The 24,542-nt window shown below is 43.8% G+C and overlaps 3 protein-coding genes across 6 annotated transcripts in view; all 3 read left to right on the forward strand.

Annotated features, from left to right (window-relative positions):
- LOC310826127 (uncharacterized protein) overlaps positions 1 to 6,608 on the forward strand; it is a 37,366-nt gene extending 30,758 nt beyond the window's left edge. For 2 of the 4 annotated variants that reach the window (XM_083700778.1, XM_083700777.1), the window contains one exon: positions 5,213 to 6,608. In XM_083700778.1, coding sequence (XP_083556904.1) covers positions 5,340 to 6,533 — 1,194 coding nt within the window. In that variant the 5' untranslated portion in view covers positions 5,213 to 5,339 and the 3' untranslated portion in view covers positions 6,534 to 6,608. Of the gene's footprint in view, positions 1 to 5,188 lie in introns of all 4 variants that reach the window. The other 2 variants (XM_083700775.1, XM_083700776.1) reach the window with 1 other exon arrangement.
- LOC310826101 (uncharacterized protein) overlaps positions 1 to 24,542 on the forward strand; it is a 56,069-nt gene that overhangs the window by 15,475 nt on the left and 16,052 nt on the right. The window lies entirely within an intron of this gene.
- Positions 1 to 24,542, forward strand: part of LOC310825841 (uncharacterized protein) — a gene marked incomplete at its 3' end in the record, with an annotated part of 30,932 nt that overhangs the window by 3,819 nt on the left and 2,571 nt on the right. Inside the window, exons 2-3 of the mRNA XM_083699663.1 lie at positions 4,541 to 4,685; positions 23,742 to 23,886. The remainder of the gene's footprint in view (positions 1 to 4,540; positions 4,686 to 23,741; positions 23,887 to 24,542) is intronic.

Raw genomic sequence — 24,542 nt, forward strand, 5'->3', positions numbered from 1 at the left:
GGGCCATACGATACTTGGTGGTCTTTTCTTCAAAAGACAAATAATCTGAATACTTTTAAATTGATGTATGATATAAACAGCACTTCTGTTTTCCTTGTTCCACATTGTAGAGACTTTGATACACAGGTCTGAGTTCATCGCTCCCCCTGAAACTGCTGTGTTAGCAGCACTGATTGGACAGTGTGTTTGGGGGTTCAGGGCTGCCTAGACAACAAGACCCCCTTCTCAGCCTGGCTTATATGGTCCCAAGGAAAGCAGAGCAGTACGTTAGGCATCAGCTTGGCTGCAGTAGTGGCTGGAAGGAGGTGTGCAGGGCACCATCCAACCGTCTTAGAGAGTCCACTCTGGATTTGTGTAGGTTGTGTAAGAGGGAGCAAATGTATTATGACCAGAGTTTTCCTTCTCTTTTTTTTTATAATATTTTTTATTAGTTTTATATAGTACAGAAAAAAGAATAAAGAACGTGTTATAAAAGCCAAAAAGAAAAGTTACAAATTTTTCTTACCCTTTTTTCCAAATCTGTTGGACTTCCCCACATCTTCCCAACCCTGCATTCTCTGTGATACATAACGTCTGCAATTTGTTAACTTATTTCAATACTTATTGTATCTTCCTTTTTATCATGTTACCCAATTTCAAATGCATTATAACCCAAATCATGTACATTTTCATTTTAACACAATAAAGTTGTTTCATTATTCTATCTCTGGCTCCTTGTGCCTTAATTTCCATTTCTTGAATTTAACATTACTGAAGCTAGAATTTCCTAAAAGGTGCATTTTTTAACATTCATACAACTTATAATGTTTTTCCAAATAGTCTTTAAATTTTCTCCAATCTTCCTCAAATGTTTCTTCTCCCAAGTCTCGGATTCTGCCAGTCATTTCGGCCAGTTCCATATAATCCATCAACTGCGTGTGCCATTCCTCCAGTGTGGGTAAATCTTGTGTCTTCCAGTATTTTGCAATCAGAATCCTTGCTGCTGTAGTGGCATACATAAAAAAAGTTCTGTCCTTCTTAAACACTCTCCGGTCCACCATGCCCAGAAGGAAGGCCTCTGGTTTCTTAGGTAAGGTAAATCTCAGTACCTTTTTTAATTCATTATGAATCATTTCCCAGAAGGCCTTCACTTTCGGGCAGGTCCACCAGAGGTGAAAGAATGTCCCTTCCGCCTCTCTACATTTCCAGCATTTATTATCAGACAGGTGATATATCTTAGCAAGCTTGACTGGGGTCATGTACCACCGGTATATCATTTTCATAATGTTTTCCTTCAAGGCACTACATGCCGTAAATTTCATTCCGGTGTTCCATAACCTTTCCCAGTCTTCGAACATGATGTTATGCCCCAAATCCTGCGCCCACTTTATCATGGCGGATTTGACTGTCTCATCCTGAGTATTCCATTTAAGCAGCAGGTTATACATTCTCGAAAGTAATTTACTTTTTGGTTCTAACAATTCTGTCTCTAGTTTCGATTTTTCCACCTGGAATCCAACCTTCTTGTCTACTTTAAAAACCTCTTGAATTTGTGCATAATGCAACCAATCTCGCACCTTGTTTTTTAGTTTTTCCAAGCTCTGCAGCCTCCAATTGTCTCCAATCTTTTCAATAATTTCCCCATATTTAGGCCATTTGGCTTCCATATTAGGTCTCTTACGTGCCTTGGCCTCCACCGGTGAGAGCCACCTCGGAGTCTTACTCTCCAATAAGTCTTTATATTTTGTCCAGACCATTAAAATTGCTCTCCTGACAATGTGGTTTTTAAACAATTTGTGCACTTTAACCTTGTCATACCACAAATATGCATGCCACCCAAAAGCATTGTCAAACCCTTCCAGATCTAGGACATCAGTGTTTTCCAGTAAAATCCAATCTTTCAACCAGCAGAAGGCTGCAGCTTCATAATATAACCTCAAGTCTGGCAGGGCAAATCCCCCTCTTTCTTTCGCATCAGTTAGTATCTTAAACTTTATTCGGGGCTTTTTGCCCTGCTAAACAAACTTAGAAATATCCCTCTGCCACTTTCCAAAGCATTCCACCTTGTCCACGACCTGTAGGGTCTGAAACAAAAATAACATTTTTGGCAATACATTCATCTTTATAGCTGCTATTCGGCCCAACAAGGAAAGTTTCAATCTTGACCATGTTTCCAAATCTCTTTTGATTTCTAACCAACATTTCTCATAGTTGTCCTTAAACAGATTCAAATTTTTGGAGGTCAGATACACCCCTAGGTATTTTACTTTTTTAACCACATTTAATTCTGTTTCTTTCACAAACTCATCTGTTTCTGTACTTGTCAAATTTTTTGCTATAACCTTAGTTTTTTGTTTGTTCAGCTTAAATCCTGCCACCCGACCAAAGTCCGAAATTAATTCTAACACTCTTTTAGTACTAGAGACAGGCTCCTGCAATGTTAATACCAGGTCATCTGCAAATGCTTTTAATTTATATTGTTTCACTCCGACCTCAATTCCCTGTACCAACCGGTCCTTTCTAATCATGTTCAATAGCACCTCCAGAACTGAAATAAACAATAGGGGGGATAGGGGGCACCCCTGCCGTGTCCCTTTTTCAATTTTAAACTCCTCTGTCACCACATTGTTTACTATCAATTTCGCTTTTTGTTCTGAGTATATTGCTTCTATTCCATTTTCAAACCCCCGCCCCACTCCCATCCCTTCCAAGTTTTTCTTCATAAACATCCAGGAAATATTGTCGAAGGCTTTCTCCGCATCAATAAAAATTAACACCGCTCTAGTGTTTAATTTTGTTTGTAGAAGTTCCAAAATATCGATGATGTTTCTTGTGTTGCCAAACAAATGCCTACCAGGGAGAAAGCCAGCCTGGTCTTTATGGATCACTTCATTAAGCACTTTCTTAAACCTACTTGCCAAAATGTCTGCAAAAATTTTGTAATCCACATTTAGGAGTGAGATGGGGCGGTAGTTCTTCAGCTGAGTCTTTTCAGTTTCTAGTTTGGGTATCAATGTGATGAAGGCTTCTTTCCACGTTTCCGGTGCCTTCCTCCCCTCCATAATCTGGTTACAAACCTCCAACAAAGGCTGTATCAAATAGTCTTTCAAAACCTTATAGTATTTGGAGGTAAGTCCGTCGGGGCCTGGAGATTTGCCTAGTTGTAGGTTCTGAATGGCACTTTCAATTTCTTGCTGTGTAATATTACTATTCAGGGTTGTTCTCATTTCCTGAGGTATTTTCTGTAATCCATTGGTTTTAAGAAATTGGTCCACCTCCGAATCTTTCTGTGGCCCTTGTGAATAAAGTTCTTTGAAATATCTCTGGAAGCACTTTCTAATTTCCTCGGGTTTCTGAACCATTCTCCCATCAATTTCTAGATTTGTAACAGTATTAAGTTTTTGTCTCTTTTTCAACTGCCATGCTAGCAGTTTCCCACACTTATTTGCTGATTCAAAGGATCTTTGTTTCATTTGTTTAATTTTACATTCCACCTCTTGATTTATCAATTTCAAATATTGTGCTTGGAAGAATTTCTCTTCTCTCAGCACCTCCTTCGACTTTGGCCTAGATCTTAATTTTTTCTCTCCATCTCTTATTTTTTCCAATATCTTCTCCTTCTTTTCATTCCAGAATTTTTTCTTGATCGTATTTTGTTGTATTAGAAACCCTCTCATAACTGTTTTACTTGCGTCCCAGATTGTTCTTTTTCCCACAGTGGTATTTAAATTTATCTCAAAATAGTCCTTTAAAGTTTTTTGGGCCTTCTTAACAATCTTCTCATCCCTTAGTAAGGTGTCATTCATTTTCCATCTAAAGGATCCGGTTGTATTTAGTCTCAGTTCCATTTTCAAAGCGTTATGGTCGGAGCAGGTTTTTGGGCAGATTTCCACCTTTCTAGTCTTGGGTGCCAGTCCTCTAGTTATCCATATTTGGTCGATTCGTGTCCATGTCAGATGAGCTTCAGAAAAGAAAGTCCCTTCTTTTCCTAGGGGGTTCTTAACCCTCCATATGTCAATCAAGTCCACATTGTCAGTCATTTCAAAAAAAGTTTTAGGTAGTCTGCCATCTTTCGTTATGTTAGCACTTTGCGACTTATCCATATTTACAGACACAACCCCATTCATGTCACCCATCATGATGATGTTGTTATAGTCTAAGTAGTCCAGCATAATCTCATGCAGCTTCTTGAAAAATTCCGATTTTCCTTCATTCGGGGCGTAGATTCCTAATATCAGAAATTTTTCTCCTTGTGTCTGAATTTCAATCGCCAAAATTCTGCCGTGTTCATCTTTAAATAAGAATTTCGGTGACAGGCTCTCCTTTGCGTATATCACCACACCTCTTTTCTTCACTTTATCCGAAGAGATAAATTCTTGGCCTAGTCTTTTATTAATTAACACTTTTCTGTGGAGCCTTGTCACATGCGTTTTCCTTCTCAAGGAGCTCCCTTCCCTGGTCGATGAGCCCCATCTCCCCTTCACTTTCCTCTGCAGAATGGGCAGAATCTGCCTTCTTGACTGTGGGATTCACTGTTGTTCTCATCCTCTCCATCCACCAGGGCCTGCCTTCACCTGCAACAGAATTCCCTAATACACCAAGGATTTGAGACCCATCATCTATCCTCACCTGCTTTAGCTTGCCGATTGAAGCTGTTCCTGGGATTGTGGTCCCTATTCCATCCTGACACTTTCTGGAAGCCACAGGTGAGAGCTGAGTGCAGGGTGGGGACCAATGGTGGCTAGATTACCCCAGAAGGTGGACAACATGTCCCCCACCAAAGGTACTAACACTCCCCTAACACCCCATGAGATTGTATGATTATGATCTTTAAGACAGAACAGGAATAAATTCATGTCCCCAGAAATAACACAACTTCAGGCCATTAGTGAATCAAGGTACTACACTTTCCACCAAGTACAGTTTATCTATTTGCCTTGAATATCCTGCTTTTCAGTGTCGTTTTAGGATAGTCCTGCGTCAGAAGACGGGCACAAGATGAGACAGCACATCATTTTATTAAAAGAATCAAGATGCTTTATGAACATTGATTGAGGATTATGAAAGTTGCTGATGAATTACTATCATTTGATGACATTGCAACTTCATTTCCTAAAAATTGGGGACATGGGTAGGAGGTGAGGGAATGTAGGAGACGTTGAAATAGGAGAAGGTGCTAATGGAGCTTGATGCATTCTCTTTCCCTTAGTTCTCTTCCTTGAAACCCAAACAGGATTTCCGTTCCTCCCACTCTGGAGAAGGAGATGGAGAAGACAGTCAGAACTCCAGGGGATGGGTCAACTTTGGTTTCTTTAGGAATAGAAATTAAAATGTGAGAAATGTGGAATATGCGTCATTGAATGAGCACACATAGTTCACATCAACGACCTCCAACAGGGGAGAAACTACTTAAAGTTATGGAGTGTGGGAAAAGTTTCAGTCGGAGTGGACACCTAAATATGCATCAATGGACACACACAGGGGAGAAACCATATAAATGTATGGAGTGTGGAAAGAGCTTCCGTAAGAGTGGACACCTCAATACACATCAACGGACTCACACAGGGGAGAAACCATTTAAATGTATGGAGTGTGGAAAGAGCTTCAGTACGAGTGGAAGTCTTAGAAGACATCAATGGACTCACAGAGGGGAGAAACCATTTAAATGTATGGAGTGCGGAAAGAGCTTCAGTCAGAATGGAGACCTTAAATTACACCAGTGGATTCACACAGGGGAGAAACCATTTAAATGCATGGAGTGCAGAAAGTGCTTCAGTGATAATAGAATCCTTAAAAAACATCAACGGACTCACACAGGGGAGAAACCATTTAAATGCATGGAGTGTGGAAAAAGCTTCAGTTTCAATGCAACCCTCCAAAGACATCAACAGACTCACAAAGGAGAGAAACCATATAAATGTATGGAGTGTGGAAAGAGTTTCAGTCAGAGTGGACACCTCTATATACATCAACGGACTCACACGGGTGAAAAACCATATAAATGTATAGAGTGTGGGAAGAGATATAGTGATAATGGACAACTTAGAACACATCAACGGACTCACACAGGGGAGAAACCATTTAAATGCATGGATTGCGAAAAAAGGTTTCGTGATAATGGATCCCTTAGAAAACATCAACGGACTCACACAGGGGAGAAACCATATAAATGTATGGAATGCGGAAAGAGCTTTAGTGTAAGTGGATCCCTTAGAAGACATCAACAAACTCACACAGGGGAAAAACCATATAAATGTATGGAGTGCGGGAAGAGCTTTAGTGATAGTGGATCCCTTAGAAAACATCAACGGACTCACACAGGAGCGAAACCATATAAATGCATGGAGTGCGGAAAGAGCTTTAGTGATAGTGGAACTCACAGAAAACATCAACAGACTCACGCAGGGGAGAAAACATTTAAATGTATGGAGTGTGGAAAGAGCTTTAGTGATAATGGAACCCTTAGAACACATCAACCGACTCACACAGTTGAGAAACCATTTAAATGCCTGGAGTGTGGAAAGAGCTTCAGTTTCAATGCAACCCTTAGATGACATCAACAGACTCACACAGGAGAGAAACCATATAAATGTATGGATTGTGGAAAGAATTTCAGTCAGAGTGGATACCTCAATGTTCATCAACGGGTGAAAAACCATATAAATGTAAGGAGTGTGGAAAGATCTTTGATCGGAGTGGAAATCTTAGAAAACATCAGTAGACTTACATTGGAGAAACCATTTAAATGTATGACCTGTGGAAAGAGCTGCAGGCAGAGTGGAATCCTTGATTTTCGTCAACAAACTCACACAAGTGACAAACCATATAAATGTCAGCAAAGGCGATAAGAGTTTCAGTCCTAGTGGAACATCAACAGACATGCACAGGAAGAACTTTATTTTTTTTTTCCCCCTTTTTTTAAAAAATGATATTTTATTAAGTTTTAACAGAGAAAAATTACATGACAATAGATAACAAAACATGAAAAAAGATACAAAATACATCAAAATACAAAAGTACAAACATTTAACATATAAAGAAAAAGATAAAAAAGATTAAAAAGTAAAAAATAAAAATCCCTCTTTTTAATTTCTCACCAATAATTAACTTATTTTCCTGACTTCCTCACACCTCCCTTTCTTGTATTCCATTTAAAAATTGATCAGCAGATTCATATCTGTCAGGGGTTCAGGAGCAGAGACACAGGAGGGGGAGCAAATGGAGAGCGAGGAGGAGGAATCCGAGTGGGGTGGAGGCAGTGACAGTGGCCAGAGTCATTCCACGAGCCTCTCCAGTGAATTGGAAGATTCACAGAAGGGAGCGCCGATGGCCAGGGCAAGGGGGGCTCCAGGGGGCAAACCCCAGGAGGAAGGGGCCAGCGGGGACTCCCTGAGCAGCAGTTGGAAATCAGGACCAGCTTCCCCACCAGAGCGCAGTAGGGAAGGGGAGTCCCAGGAATCGGGACCAGTGTTCTCACCACCAGCGAGAGGAGATGAGTCAGGTTTGACCACGCCCACGTCGGAGAGCGGGGAAACGGTCAGGAGGAAGGTTACCGGCTGGGCGCGCGCGCCAAGTTCAAATGCACAGCAGGGAGCCCGGATAGGGAGCCAGGTCCTAAAGCCCGCCGGAAGGAAGGGCAAGACTCAGGGGGGTCAGCATCAGAAGAGTCCAGGAAGGAGGAAACCCCAGGGGGCAGAAGGACCCAGAGGAGGAAGGAACAGCGCAGGAGGTGGAGCCGGGCTAGGATCTTAAACTGGTGCGGAAGGGATAGTGACTCAGAGGGGACTTCGCCGATCTAGAGTCAAGACGTAGGGCTGCGCGCTCTGGGGTTTGAAATGGAAACTAAACTTCAATAAAGACTTTTGTACATTACATCAACCGGGCGTTGGTCCTCTGTGAGCTGGGACCTAGAGGCAGTCCTGACAATATCTTATTAGTTTTATCCTTAATTATTTTTCCTCACATATTGTATCTTCAAATTTTCATCTAATATTTATCCCTTCTTTCATATTCTTATTTTACCTTATTACTAGAACCCCTTCATTTCATTCCAATGTCATCAACATTCATAAATTTTACAGTGTTTTTGTAAGTAGGTTTTAAATTTCTTCCAATCTTCTTCCACCAACTCTTCTCCTTGATCTCGGATTCTGCCAGTCATTTCTGCCATTTCCATGTAGTCCATTACTTGCATCTGCCATTCTTCCAAGGTGGGTAGGTCTTGTGTCTTCTAATGCTTTGTGATGAGTATTCTTGCTGCTGCTGTGGCATACATAAAAAAAGTCCTATCCTTCTTTGGCACCAATTGGCCGACCATGCCCAGGAAAAAGGTCTCTGGTTTCTTCAGAAAGGTATACTTAAATACCTTTATCATTTCATTATATATCATTTCCCAGAAAGCCTTAATCCATGGGCACGTCCACCAAAGGTGAAAGAATGTACCCTCTTTTTCCTTACATTTCCAGCATTTATTATCAGGCAAATGATAAATTTTTGCAAGCTTGACTGGGGTCATGTACCACCTGTACATCATTTTCATAATATTCTCTCTTAAGGCATTACATGCCGTAAATTTTACACCTGTGGTCCACAACTGCTCCCAGTCAGCAAACATGATGTCATGTCCAATATCTTGTGCCCATTTTATCATAGCAGACTTTACCGTTTCATCCTCAGTATTCCATTTCAACAGCAAGTTATACATTCTTGATAATGTCTTTTTTTATATATATAAAATATTTATTTACTTTTCCAAAAATTATACAAAAAACAAAATAGCACAAAAAATAACAAAAATACAAAACTAAAAAACATTTAAAAACAGATAAATTTCCAATCCTTATTTTCATCTAACTTATTTTCCAGACCTCCTCATACCTCCCCCTTTTGTATTCCAATTCTAGTTGTTAGCTCAGCAAATCCTCACCATTAGTCTTTTAGTTAATTCTTAACCTTCCCCATATTCTCTTACGCATTACAGCTGGAAACCTCTTAGTTTCTGTCCAACATCATTCTATCATTCCTTAATTTTGCAATATTTCTGTAAATAGTCCTTAAATTTCTTCCAATCTTCTTCCGTCGACTCTTTCTCCTGGTCTCGGATTCTGCCGGCCATTTCTGCCAGTCCCATGTAGTCTATCACCTTCATCTGCCATTCTTCCAGAGTGGGTAGCTCTTGTGTCTTCCAGTATTTTGCGATGAGTATTCTTGCTGCTGTAGTTGCATACATAAAGAAAGTTCTATCCTTCCTTGGCACCAATTGGCTGACCATGCCCAGGAGAAAGGCCTCTGGTTTCCATTCTTGATAATGTCTTTGCCTTGGGTTCTAACAGTTCTGTTTCTAATTTTGATTTTTCCACCTGGAAGTCAATTTTTTTTTTTAATCCAAATTGTAAGCCTCTCTTATTTGAAAATAATGTAGCCAGTCTCGCACCTCATCTTTAAGCTTCTCATAGCTCTGCAATTTCAATTTGTCACCCTCCTGTGCCAGGATTTCCCAATATTTTGGCCAACTGGCTTCCATGTTAAGTTTTTTCAAAGCCTTCGCTTCCATATGTAATAGCCACCTTGGGGTTTTATTCTCCAAAAAGTCTTTGTATTTTATCCAGACATTAAACAATGCTTTTCTGACAATGTGATTTTTAAATGCCTTATGTGCTTTAACCTTGCTGTACCACAAATATGCATGCCACCCGAAAACATTATCATAACCTTCTAAGTCCAAAATGTCTGTATTCTCAAGAAGCAGCCATTCTTTCAACCAGCAAAATGCTGCTGATTCATAGTATAATTTAAGGTCCGGCAGGGCGAATCCACCTCTATCCTTTGCATCAGTAAGTATCTTAAAATTTATTCTAGGCTTCTTGCCCTGCCAGACAAATCTAGAGATATCTCTTTGCCACTTCTTGAAACAGTCCATCTTGTCTATAATTTGCAATGTTTGAAATAAAAACAACATTCTTGGCAATACATTCATCTTAATAACAGCAATTCGACCTAGCAAGGAAAGCTTCAAGCTTGACCATACTTCAAGATCTTTTTTCACTTTTTTCACTTCTGACCAGCATTTCTCATAGTTATCTTTAAACAAATTCACATTCTTAGCTGTCATGTTCACCCCCAGGTATTTTACTTTCTTTACTACTGTTAAACCTGTCTCTTTCTGAAACCTCTCTCAATCGGTGTTAAATTTTTCTCCAGAACCTTAGTTTTTAACTTATTCAGCTTAAAACCTGCCACTTGACCAAATTCCTGGATTAATTCCAATACCCTTTTAGTACTAGAGTCCGGCTCCTGTAATGTCAATACTAAGTCATCTGCAAAAGCTTTAAGTTTGTGTTGTTTAGCTCCGACCTGAATACCCTGGATCAACTGGTCCCCTCTAATCATGTTTAGCAGGACCTCCAGGACCGAAATAAAAAGCAGTGGGGAAATTGGGCAGCCTTGTTGTGTCCCTTTCTCCATCTTAAATTCTTCTGTCACCACATTATTAACTATCAATTTAGCCTTTTGTTCTGAATAAATTGCACTTATACCATTTTCAAAACTTTGACCAACCCCCATCCCCTGAAGATTTTTCTTCATAAAGGTCCAAGAAATGTTGTCAAAGGCTTTCTCCACATCTACAAATATCAGAGCTGCTTTTGTATTGATGTTCACTTGTAACTTTTCTAAAATATCAATTATATTCCTCATATTATCAGACAAGTGTCTACCAGGGAGAAAGCCAGCTTGATCTTTATGTATCACCTCTGCTAGTACTTTTTTCAATCTTTTAGCCAAAATGTCTGCAAAAATTTTGTAATCCACATTGAGCAAAGAGATATGGGGCAGTAGTTCTTAAGTTGTGTCTTTTCAGACTCAGTTTTCGGTATAAGTGTAATATAAGCTGCTTTCCATGACTCTGGCGCTTCCCCCCCCCTCCATAATTTCATTACAAACCTCCTTTAGTGGTTGAATTAAGTAGTCTTTCAAAGTTCTATAGTACTTGGAGGTTAACCTGTCCGGTCCTGGAGATTTGCCTAATTGCATATTCTGAATGGCACCTTCCACCTCTTGTTCAGATATTTTATAGTTCAACAATAACTTATTTTCCTGAGAATTTTTTTGTAATCCATTAATTTTCAAAAATCGGTCTATTTCAGTCTCATTCTGTGGCCCTTGTGTATACAATTGTTTAAAGTATCTCTGGAAGCAATTTCTAATCTCCTGTGGATTCTGTATATTCTTTCCGTCCACTTCAAGATTTGTAACGGTATTTAACTTTTGTCTTTTCTTCAGCTGCCACGCTAGCAGCTTCCCACATTTATTGGCTGATTCAAAAGTCTTTTGTCTCATCTGTTTGATTTTCCATTCTATGTCTTGATTTATCAGTTTCATATATTGTACTTGATATAACTTTATTTCTCTCAAAATTTCCTGCGACTTTGAAAAAAGTGAAATACCTAGGGGTGAACTTGACTTCGAAGAATGTAAATCTATTTAAAGACAACTATGAGAAGTGTTGGTCAGAAGTGAAAAAAGATCTTGAAATCTGGACAAATTTGAAGCTTTCCTTACTGGGTAGAATTGCTGTTATCAAAATGAATGTATTGCCAAGAATGTTGTTTCTGTTTCAGACGTTACAAATCATTGACAAAATGGACTGCTTCGAGAAGTGGCAAAAAGAAATTTCTAGATTTGTCTGGCAGGGCAAAAAGCCCAGAATAAAATATAAAATTCTTACTGATGCAAAGGAAAGAAGGGGGTTTTCCCTGCCGGACTTTAAGTTATATTATGAAGCAGCAGCTTTCTGCTGGTTGAAGGATTGGCTACTTCTTGAAGACGCCGACATTTTAGATTTGGAAGGATATGATAATGTTTTTGGGTGGCATGCATATCTGTGGTACGGTAAGGCTAAAGTGTATAAAGCATTTAAAAACCATATTGTCAGGAAAGCATTGTTTAATGTCTGGATGAAATATAAAGATTTATTGGAAAATAAAACTCCAAGGTGGCTTTCACCTATGGAAGCAAAGGCCCTGAAAAAGCTTAATATGGAATCTAACTGGCCAAAATATTGGGAAATTTTGGAGCAGGAGGGAGACAAGGTGAAATTGCAGAGTTATGAGAAACTTAAGGACAAGGTGCGAGATTGGTTACATTACTTTCAAGTAAGAGAGGCCTATCATTTGGACAGGAAAATCGGTTTCCAGGTGGAAAAATCAAAGTTGGAAACAGAATTGTTAGAACCCAATGCTAAGATATTTTCAAGAATGTATAATCTGCTTTTGAAATGGAATACTGAGGATGAAACGGTAAAATCGGCTATGATAAAATGGGCACAAGATGTTGGTCATAATATTATGTTTGTTGACTGGGAACAGTTGTGGACCACCGGCATGTAATTCACGGCATCTAATGCCTTAAGAGAGAATATTATGAAAATGATATACAGGTGGTTCATGACCCCAGTCAAACTTGCAAAAATTTACCACTTGGCCGATAATAAATGTTGGAAATGTAAAGAAACTGAAGGGACATTCTTTCACCTTTGGTGGGCGTGCCCAAGGATTAAGGCTTTCTGGGAGATGATATATAATGAACTGGAAAAGGTATTTAAGTATACCTTCTTGAAGAAACCAGAGGCCTTTCTTCTGGGTATGGTTGGCCAATTGGTGCCAAAGAAGGATAGAACCTTTTTCATGTACGCTACAGCAGCAGCAAGAATACTCATCGCAAAGCTTTGGAAGACGCAAGATCTACCCACCCTGGAAGAATGGCAGATGCAAGTAATAGACCGGGGGTCGGCAACCTGCGGCTCCAGAGCCGCATGTGGCTCTTTAAAGCCTTTGCTGCGGCTCCGGGGAGGAGGCGATGGGAGGAGGCGAGGAGCGGAGGCGAGGGGAGGAGGCGAGGAGCGGAGGCGAGGGGAGGAGGCGAGGGGAGGAGGCGAGGGGAGGAGGCGAGGGGCGGAGGCGAGGGGAGGAGGCGAGGGGAGGAGGCGAGGAGTGGAGGCGAGGGGAGGAGGCGAGGCGAGGGGAGGAGGCGAGGGGAGGAGGCGGAGGAGTTAGTTGCCTGAAGCCCCTTTTTAAACTTAAGCAGGGGGAAGTTTGGTGAATTGTTCTTTCCTTGGGGAAAGCAGGCTGCATTGAAAGGGGCCGTATACACTGGTCACTGTTTTGAAGGGGAGTGAAGAACACACACTCAAAAAAAGGTAACTTGTTAATTTTATTTCTATGAGGAGGAGTAATTCTGAGGGGTCAAACAAATGAATAATAAAAAGGTATTTTTATAATGACGAATGCCTCATTATTAATTATTATTTACATCAGACACTGATTATGATTTATGGTACACTGGGGCCCTGATTAATTTTCTATGGCATTTTGGGGCATTGATTATTGGGCATAGCAAGTTGCGGTCGCGTGGAATTTGTGCTTTGTGACTGTTTGAGGTGGGGGTTTTTTCTTGGGAGGCTGGGCGGCGCGAAGAGAGGGATTATTTTTATAATGACGAGGATGACATTGGGCCCTCATTATTAATTATTATTTGCATCAGGCACTGATTATGATTTATGGTTTACTGGGGCCCTGGTTAATTTTCTGTGGCATTTTGTGGCATTGATTATTGGGCATAGCAAGTCGCGGTCGCGTGGAATTCCACGTGGAGTTAGTTGCCTGAAGCCCCTTTTTAGTTGCTTGAAGCCCCTTTTTAAACTTAAGCAGGGGAAAGTTTGGTGAAAGTTTGGTGAATTGCTGCCAAGGAGTGTGGTGGAGTCTCCTTCTTTGGAGGTCTTTAAGCAGAGGCTTGACAACCATATCTCAGGAGTGCTCTGATGGTGTTTCCTGCTTGGCAGGGGGTTGGACTCGATGGAGTCCTGTCGATCTTCGGTTCCACATATGTATGTGAGCAGGTCTTCTCCAACATGAACTATATTAAAAACAAACACCGATCACGCCTCACAGATGACAGCTTGCAAGCCTGTGTGAAAATGAAGGTGACGTCTTACAGCCCTGATGTGCAGACACTGAGCACTGAGGTTCAGGAGCAAAAGTCCCATTAACCTGGTTACCTGGTTGTAAATTAAATATTTTAATTAGCTATTTGTCCTTTTTTCTTGAGATTGACAGCTGACTGCACGATCCTGTATATACAGCATTAAGGCAAGAAACAATATATACAGTGTTATATTTGTTTTAAATGTTGCAATGTTTTTGCGGCTCCCAGTTGTTGTTGTTTTTTTGGAAACGGGTCCAAGTGGCTCTTTTTGTCTTAAAGGTTGCAGACCCCTGTAATAGACTATATGGAACTGGCTGAAATGACCGGCAGAATTCGAGATCAAGGAGAAGAGCAGGTGGAAGAGGACTGGAAGAAGTTCAAAGTTTACCTACAAAAATACTGTAAAATTTTTGAATGTTGAGGACTTTGAAAAGGAAAAGAAGGGGTTCTAGTGATTGAGTTAAATAAGAGTACAAAGGGAGGGACAAAGAATGAAAATGAATAAAGAATGATCTTGCTGAACTAATTACTACATAGAATACAAGATCGGGAGGCAGGTGGAAGTAAGGAAAATAAGGTTTTGAAGGTTATAATTGGAAAGTGAGCTTTTATTTTTATGCTAAAATTTCCTTTTTCTTTTCTTTTCTTTTTTTGTCTATGTTTTTCATGTTTTTCTTTCCTTTTTTTTGTAATGTCTATGGAAATTTGCTTTTTGTGTTATTTTGTGTAAAATGCAATAAAATATTATTTTTAAAAAAACAAAATTTCCTGCGACTTTGGTTTCACTCTAAGTTTCTTCTCTCCTTCTCTTATTTTCTCCAAAATCTTTTCTTTTTTCTCATCTTGAGTTCTCCTTTTTATTGCATTCTGTTGGATGAAAAACCCTCTCATTACAGCTTTACTTGCGTCCCAGATTACTTTTTTTTCAATGGTAGTTTTCAAATTTATCTCAAAATAATATTTCATGATTTTTTTGGGCCTTCTTGGTTATTTCTGGATCTCTAAACAGGGTGTCATTCATCCTCCATCTGAAGGAACCAGTCGGTGTTAACTTCATTTCCATTCTCACAGGATTATGGTCAAAGCAAGTTCTAGGGCAGATTTCCACTTTTCGAATCTTGGGAGCCATTCCTCTGGTTATCCAGATTTGGTCAATTCTTGTCCAAGTCAGTTTGGCTTCAGAAAAGAAGGTCCCCTCTCTACCTAGGGGGTTTTTTGTTCAAGTATCAATTAGGTCCATACTGTCTGTCATCTCAAAAAAAGTTTTTGGTAGTCTTCCATCTTTTGTTATTACCTGTCTTTCTGACTTGTCCATGTTTGTCGACACCACTCCATTCATATCTCCCATCAAAATAATATTACAGTCTAAATAGTCCAGCAACGTCTCATGCAGTTTCTTAAAAAATTCCGATTTCCCCTCATTTGGTGCATAAACTCCTACTATCAAGAGTTTCTCTCCTTGAAATTGTATTTCAATTGCCACAAATCTTCCTTGTTCATCTTTAAAAATGAATTTTGGTAATAAACTCTCTTTCGCATAAAACACAACTCCTCTCTTTTTAACCTTGTCTGATGAAATAAATTCTTGGCCTAATCTTTTATTGATCAGTACTTTTCTGTGTAATCTAGATACATGGGTTTCTTGTAAACAAATCAAATCCAATTGTTCCTTTTTCAACAGGTGAAAAACTTTTCCCCTCTTGTCTGGGGAATTGAGGCCCCGGATGTTCCTACTTAATACCTGCAGAGACATGATGTAGTTATTTTACTTTTCCTCCAACTGCTCCTAGTAATTGTTCTTGTTCTGTCGGTGGTGTCACTTTCTCTGATTTATCCAGTCCCAAAGGGGGCTTTGCTGGGTCTAATATTCCTGGTTTTGGTGCCTTCGGCTCTTTTTCCTTAGCCTCTTTTTGTAGATTTTCTTCTTGATCTCTCAAAAATCTCACTTTGTTCCACTCATGTTCCACTCATAGGAAATCCGTTTTCCTGCTTCAGGGCCAGCTGAGTCTGTTTCTCTTGTCATTATCTCCAACTAGGTAACTCCTGTCTAATCTGCTCTGTGTCTGCATCCCTCCCTGCTTCTGAGACCACTGGAAATGAGGGGGGCCATTTCTCCCCCTCCAGCTCCTCTTCTGAGGAAAGCTGATCTGCTTGAGAATGGATTCCCCCATATTTGGCTTCAGACCATTCCCTGACAAAACACATTGCCCAGTGTTGTTCCAGCCTCTTTCCTCCCTTGCTCCCTTCTGCTGGTTTGTGTGCCTGACTTAGATTTCCTGTCTGCTAATTTTTTTTACTATTGAAACTGGATCTGCTCTCAGGAGCTAAGTTTTGTGCCTCACTGGGGACCAATGAGAATTGTATGCTTTGAAGGCTCAGTAAAGTATTACTGAAGAAGTCCTGCTGCCTCTGTGTGTGTTTTTGACCTCAGTGTGGGACTTGCTCTACACGTGGCCCCTACTCCGGTTATACTTAGCTCATGCCCTGGAGTTGCTCTACTCAAACATGCAAGACGGTTTTTGCCGCAAACTCTGCATGATCTCCAAACACTTCTTCTTCTCCAGAACTTCATCCCTGCCTCCTGCACGTTCTGAAGAAAACTTGAAATACTGAAATTGAATGGGAGATTTCCCCCCAAGACTAATTTCAAGAGGGGGAAGAAGGGACTGCAGGTACGAGGGAAGTCTCCTGGTGGGTCCCGTATTCACTCATGAACCCAATGGGGCAACCCCAGAGCTCCTGCTTATTCTGGGGTTTGGAGAAGATAGTACTTTTCCATAGTCCCAGAAGTTATTATTCAGTCATGCTACTAGGGAGTTTTGCTACCAGAGGACCAGAGTGCATATTACTATCATTCTGATTTTACTGCTATGGTTGCTTTTGCTGTCATGGGGAGGGGGAGGCACCAGCTGGGGAACCCCCAAGGGAAGAAGGCTCAGAGCCTGGGGACTGGTGGTGGGATGGCAATGAGCAGAAAGAGGGAGAAAATTGAGCAGAATGGGAGGGGAGGTGTTGCAAGCTGAGGAGGAAACAGGGTTTGGTGAGCAGGAAGAGGCTGGGGCAGAGAGCAGTTCAGGCTCAGAGGGAGGAGAGTAGGGGGGCCAGGAGACCCAGAGGAGGCCGACTACTGAAGCATCCAGGGAGACCCCCCTCCTGCTGCGACCAGCTCCCCTCTCCCCTGGTCTCCTAGAGCACACAGAGAAACCCGGTTCAGACGCCATGATCCTGCACATGATATTAAGAGGGTGTTTCTCTGCCCCCCAACAGGCCTCACTTTAATCTTGTTGACAATGAACTGTATTTTCAGCCCTTTCAGCCCATTCACCCAGTTTGGAGAGCTCTTTTTGGAGCTCCTTGCAATCTGTCTCTGTTTCAACAACTCTGGACGATTTACTGCCACCAGCAAACTTTGCCCCCTCCTTGCTCACTCCTAACTCTAGATCATTTATGAACAAGTTGAAAAGCCACGGGTCCCAATACTGATCTATAGGGGACTCCACTTTCTGCTTCTCTCCATTCACAGGAGTGTTCGTTTATTAGTACGTGTTCCTCCCTCCCCCCATCCTTCTCTGCTGCGGAGGAAACCCTGCAGAAAAGTTATGGAGTTATGGAGCACTCAGGGAAATGGAAGAGGAAAGCTGGCCACAATCCCAGAGACTGAGGTCAGCAGAAAGGGAAACAAAGCCTACTCCAAGGGAAGCCGCTTCAGCTTCCAGCCTGTCTGCTCCCACCATGGCTGAAGAAGAATTGCCATTTGGGAATGGCAGAGCTGAATGGAAGCGGGTGCGGAAGCCCCACAATCGCTCCTGCTGGAGGAATAGGGGCACTGACCCCAATACTCAAAGGTGATGACCTGGTCCTTTAGGGGCACTGTTACGCCATCAGGAACCGGGAGTCCCCCACACCTGCCTCCCCCCGTGAAGCATGAAAAACGGGGTGTCACCTACCACTGAATTGTAGGACCGATTCCAGGTGAAATTCACATTCTTAATTGCCTCCATCCAAAAGCTTGGAGGTAACCCAGAGTCTGACAGCAACACCTGTGTAGCCTTAACTAGAGCTTCACTTCTGAGCTCTGCCACCCCCCTCTCTTGAGGAGAAGTCACCTTGTGACGTATCCCTTTCTGGTGAAAGAACTTCTGCAGAGCAGACCCAGTAAACTCTGCACACTCTTACACCATCAGGAACTGAGAGTCCCCCACACCTGCTTCCCCCACACCTGCCTTCCTTGTCTGGATTCAACCTCAATCTGTTAGCTGCCATCCATTCTCCAACCACCTCTTTCCAGCTCTTTCTGTGATGTATGATGTATCTGGGGATGGTGGTCTTGGGTTACACCCCTTCTGTGAAGTATGTATGATGTATGGAGGGATGGTCTTGAGCTCCAGGGCAGGGCATTTAAAATGTCTGTAGAAGGTCTTGTGTGCCATTGTTCTGGGTTCCTCCTCCCTCCTGCGTGTGGTGAGTGATGACCCTGTTGCAACAGATCAATAAAGATCAGGCTTACTAGCTGCTTTGCTTCTCAATATTCTCTGGTTGGCCTCTGTTATTTTCTCCTACCAATAGGGAACCTACGTAAGGACTCTATATGGGCTCTTGGATACCCCAAAAGGGAAAAAGGGCAGATTTTTTGTTTATAACATTTGCTTGGAACATTTATTTTATATATATTAGACCTCAAAATTCTTACAACAATTGCATATGGTTGCATGAACGTTTAAGACCTCTCCCAATTTCCCACAATACATTTTTTCACAGCATCATCCATACAACACAAATGTGTCACAAAGTAGGAGTGTTTGGAATTTAGAAACATGAGCCAATCACCTACCCCTCTCAACAACCCCAGTTTCCCACACCTTTTAACTACCCTCTTCCCCAAAAAACCAGAATAGTTTTTACACATCTCCCTATCTGCAAGGCTTTCCTGAGCTTCTCCTTTAAATGCATCAGGATTCAACCCACCATCCCGATGGATTTCTGCCTGGGACATGTGCTGCCCTCGATCGCCTCCTGCCTCCTAAGGGATTATGGAGTCAGGGGGAGCCCTGGAGACCCCAATTCTAGAGGAGTCATTAGCCATTGGAAGCAAGTAACTGTTGACGTTTCAACAGTTTTCTATAGATATTGGAGAGTCGGAGGAAACAGTCCAATTCATGGTATCCGCTTCTTGCTACAATTGTATAGGCTGCTTTTCTGAGCCTCTTTGCTGTTGTGCATGGAAGGTGCCTGTGTCAATGGTCATTGTCCTGGCCTTAGAGTGTGTGGTGGGGACTTGGGGTTTTTGGGGAGTCGTATAACTGTCCCCCCTTCCTGATTTGAAGAGCACCAATACCTAAAACACGGATGGACGACTCGTGGCGTAGAGTGGGGGAAGGAAGGATTTTGCAATATAAAGTGTTATGGAAAAATTTAGGTGTGAGGCTGCTCAGTCCCCCAGCTGGCCGGGCAGAGCCCGTGGGTCCCTGCGGAATAAAGGAAGGAGTCCAGCCAACCGGAGCAAATAGCTGTAGACCAAAGTTTACTGCGCAATAGGTTCAAAAAGCAAATTTGAACCCCGAGGATGGGGTGACAAGGACTTTTAAAACTTTCCCATCATATCCCAGAATACAGTTAATACAGCATCATTGCTACATCACTGACATGTCACAGAAGGGGAGGGGTTAACCTTGGCAAACATGCCCAAAGATTAGCACAAGCAGACATGGGAGGGCAAGACTCAAGTATAAGATTAGCATAGACAAATATGTCTTAAGTACCCACCACCCAAAAGTCCAATACAAATTCCTTTGCAGGCATGTCTGGAGCCTGCGACAAGTCTGGAGATGAGATTTGGCTTCCTCTGGCTAACAATGAGCCCAGCAATTCTCCCCTCTGAGAACTTCCTGGAGTCCTTTTTCAAGGGGAAAATAGTTTTGGAATGAAGAAAACTGGGAAAGGAGATGATTTTATATTATTTTTAAAGCTAGGTAACTTCCCTGAGCTGTCAAGTTGAAAGGATACATTCAGGTATAATATTTATAATATTTAACTTTAAAGATGTGCCCCTCCCCGTAATTTCCGTAACATTTAGATTGTGGGGTGGGGGACCCCACTTTGCAAGTGGATTGCCGGGATCAGCCCCTCCCTTCTCTCCTGATCCACTAGGAAGAGGGGAAGGGGAAAACCTTCCTCCCCCCCCACTAAATTCCTCCCCTCCCGGTACATCATTGTCGCCCCCCGCCCTCACAACCTCAAATTGGTCCCATACGTTGCACCTCTTCCTCCTCCTCGGAATCCGGTTTCTGTTCCGGGAATGGAGGGGTGGGGTGAGACCCCCCCCCAAAAAAACCTGCCTGCTTCTCCCGCAAGTGGAGCTTCTGCGCCGGATTGCTGCTCTGCGCCGTAGCTCTAGGGGCGCGCTTTTGGATAGGGGAGGAGGGGCGGCAGGGGAGGACACCCCCCTTCCCCCCCCCGTGGATATTGCTGCAGGAAAGGAGAATCGGGAGCGAGGAGAAAGAGGTAAAGGGTTCGCGGGGGGGGGGGAGAGAAGAACCCAGAGACCCCCTGCCAGCTCCCCAAAGGGCCTTTCGCGGGTCCCATGTCCCATAGGCATGGGCTGGATCCCTGCACGAGTGCTGCGAAGGGGGCTTTCCTTAGGCGCCCTGGCGGGGGCGGACATGGGACCCCCACCTAGGGAGTCCCTCGAGGACCCCTTGCCCCGTTTCCCCCACGCAGGGATCCCCCCTCCCCTCCCGGCACATCCTTCTCCCACCCCGCCCCCACAACCCCAAATCCCCTCCCCAATATGTTGCTCCTCCTCCTCGCCATCTGCCTTCTGTTCCGGGAATAGGGGGGGGAATGAGCCCCCCTCCCAAACTGCCTGCTTCTCCCGCAAGTGGAGCTTCTGCGCCAGCTCCCCAAAGCGCCATTCGTGGGTCGCGTCGGCATGGCCTAGATCCCTGCACGCCTGCTGCGCCTTGGCAGCGGCGGACATGGGGCACCAACGGAGGGAGACCCCACGAGGGTCCCCTTTGCCCCGTTTCCCCCACGTAGGGATCCCTGGGGCCCTGTGGGCTCCGCTTGGAGAAAGGCGGGTCATGAAAGGGTTAACGGGCGCGAGGGACGCCTGGATAGAGACCCCCGTGTGGCTCGTGTTGGGGGGGTTGTCCTCTGGATGGAGAGGTGGGGCGCGAAGGATGAGGGGTGAGCCCCGCCAAGGCGGCCTCTGGGTCCAGGGGAGACAGGGAAAGAGGGAGGGGGTCGAGGAAGTGGGGGGGGGAGCATCCCTGGGGCTGGGAAGGGCAGCAATGGGAGAGTGAGAGAGAGAGAGATACAGAGATACTGGAAGACCAGTCCTTGGGGAGATGTCTCCATCCTGGCGCCCGCCGGGAATCTCCAGAGGGGCCTCCTTGCCTTCTCCCTCCCACCCAAGAATCGGCCACCCCTTCAAGGCTACCAGAGAGGGATCCCTGGAAAGTGGGGGAGGGGTCGAGTCCCCCCACCCCTTCCTTCCTGCAAGCTCCATCCTCTTCACGCCCACATAAGCTCCTGCCCGGCCCAGACACAGTGGTTCAAATGCTGAGGAGAAGAGAGGAGGGGAGAGGCCTACTGAGAAGCAGCGCTTTGTTTCCGCAATCCCACCCAGGAAGCAGCCAGAAACCTTTTCCTCTCTCTCAGGCTTCCATCTTTAAGTGTCTTTTCCACTGCCTGGTTCATTGAGGATGAGGATAATGTACACCTGTCATCAGAAACAGGGGTGCAGAGTCCATGGAATGGCTCTCAGGATTGGTATAGAAGCATTTCTGTTCCTCTTATTTTTGGTAGGCAGTGTCAGAGTGATTGACAAGCTGAGATACAATCCTTCAGCATCTGATGATAGCAATTGCATGAATCTTCACAGTCAAAGGACCCATTTTCATGCTATACAGTGCCTGTGGCTGGAGGCTCTACATGCAAGGTGTGCCTATACAGGCCAGTATTAGCACAGGTGAGCTGTGTGTCCTCAAATTTATAGACTGTATGTGAATGAGAAGTTGTGGGTGGGATTACAGTTTATGGCATCCCTGTGATTTTCTCCCCTCATAACATTTCGTGAGCTGATATTGCAGAACGAATTCCAAAATAACTACAAAAATAACTACAAAAGAATCACAATATAATAAGAATGATTGTAGTATTTCCACGCTACCTAACTGGCTGGGTTTCCCCAGCCACTCTGGGCAAATTACAGTACATATAAAAGACAGTAAAACATCAGACATTCAAAACCTCCCAATACAGGGCTGCCTTCAGCTGTCTTCTAAATGTCAGATAGTTGCCCATTTCCTTGCCCTCTGCCTGCTTCCCTGTAACTTCGCTTCTCACGGGGGGGGGGGGGGAACCAGCAGAAGACCCTCAAAGGAGGACCTCAGTGTCCAGACTGAGCGATGGGCGTGGAGACGTTCCTTCAGGTCTACATACCCGAGGCTGTTTTGGGCTTTAGGTTGCAGATCTTGCTCCTCCACAATGATCTCCAGAGCAAGTCCAACATACAATTAGCAGAGTAGGAAAAAACGCTCAGAGACAGCAAAAAATTCCTTCAGCAAATAAATTTGTGACTGAAGGCATAAAAGGATTCTGTGCCTGAAAAATGCAACCACAGCAATTTAAAGGTCATCACCAACAATGTGAATTGTGCTCAGAAATGTACTGGGAGTGAGTGACTATCCTTTAGGACTGGTGTTCTGTTGTCTCAGCGGCTGCTCCCATTCTGTTGTCTAGCTAACACATTCTGGATTAGTTGCAGTTTACGAGTCACCTCCAAAGGTAGCCTCATGTATCACATGGCAATAATCCAAGCAGGAGATCAGCAGAGCATGCACCACTCTGGTGAAATAGTCGACAGGCTGGTAGGGTCTCATCCTGCGTACCAGATGGAGCTGGCTGACAGCTGCCCTGGACACAAAACTGACCTGTGCCTCCATGGACAGCTGTGAGTCCAAAATGATGCCCAGTCTGCGCACCTGGTCCTTCAGGGCCATAGTTACCCCATTCAGGACCAGGGAGTCCCCCACACCTGCCTGCCCCCTGTCCCCCTGGAACAGTATTTCTGTCTTGTCAAGATTCAGCCTCAATCTGTTAGCCGCCATCCATCCTCCAACTGCCTCCAGACACTCACACAGGACCTTCACTGGTTCCAATTTAAAAGAGAGGAAGAGCTGGGTATCATCCACATACTGGGGAACACCCAGGGCAACCTCCCCCCAGCGACTTCATATAGACATTAAAAAGCATGGGGGAGAGGACGGAGCCCTGAGGCACCCCACAAGGGAACACCCAGGAGCCTGAACACTGATCCCCCAACACCACTTTCTGGACATGGCCCAGGAGAAAGCTCATTTCTCGGCCTGAAACTGCTGCGTTAGCAGCACTGTGAGCCTGGACAGTGTGTTTGGGGGTCCTGGGCTGCCTAGACAACAAGACCCCCTTCTCAGCCTGGCTTATATGGTCCCAAGGAAAGCATAGCAGTACTTTTGTCACCGGCTTGGCTGCAGGAGTGGCTGGAAGGAGGTGTGCAGGGCACCATCCAACCATCTTAGAGACTCCAATCTGGATTTCTGTAGGTTTTCCTCCACAGCTTTTTCTTCTCCTGAAGATAACTCAAGAGGCAATGAAGGTTTAGGAGCAGAGTTTTCCTTCTCAATGGGCTCCCTTCCCGGGTTGACGATCCCATCTGCCCTTCACTTTCCTCTACAGCATGGGCAGAATCTGCCTTCTTGACTGTGGGATTCACTGTTGTTCTGATTCCTCTCATCCACCAGGGCCTGCCGTCACTGGCAGCAGAATTCCCCAACACACCAAGGATTTGAGACCCATCAGGTATCCTCACCTGGTTTAGCCGGCCGGTTGAAGTCGTTCCTGAGATTGCGGCCCATTTTGCATGCTGACAGCTTCTGGAAGCCACAGGTGAGAGCTGAGTGCAGGGTGGGGACCAATGGTGGGTGGGGACCAATGGTGGGTGGGGACCAATGGTGGATAAATTACTCCCACCTTGGTACTACCGCTCCCCTAACACCCCAAGACATCCTATAATTATGATATTTAAGACAGATCAGGAATAAATTCATATCTCAAGAAATAACACAACTTCAGGTTGTTAATGAATCAATACCACATATTCAAAGATGAAGTTCCCGCTAAGTACAGTTATCCATTTGCCTTTAATATCCAGCTTTTTCAGTGTCAGATTAGGATAGTCTTGTGTCAGGAGACAGGCACAAGATCAGGCAGCACATCATTAGTATAGGCAGCAATGGGGGTGGGTGTTTCCATCTGGGAATCCCATGCACCACCTGCTTTCCTTCTGCTTCTCCTGCTCTCCATGCAATGTGAGGCATGTAGACTGAGGTCCATTTCCAAGTACAGGAGCTTCCCTGAGCACCCATTCAGCTGACGCCAAGCACCAAGCCTTGTCACTAGTTCTCTGACTGACCCAGACCACAGTCCCTGGAAAAGACGAAGACCTGAGTCTTACAAAATGGTTTATATGGACCTCCTGAGGCCAATGGGATTGTGCAGGCGATTCATAAAGATCTAGAGGTGGAAACTGGGGTGGGTGGAGG

The sequence above is a fragment of the Podarcis gaigeae genome, assembly GCF_964106915.1.
Source record: "Podarcis gaigeae genome assembly, chromosome: 10".
In the NCBI taxonomy this organism is placed as follows: domain Eukaryota; kingdom Metazoa; phylum Chordata; class Lepidosauria; order Squamata; family Lacertidae; genus Podarcis; species Podarcis gaigeae.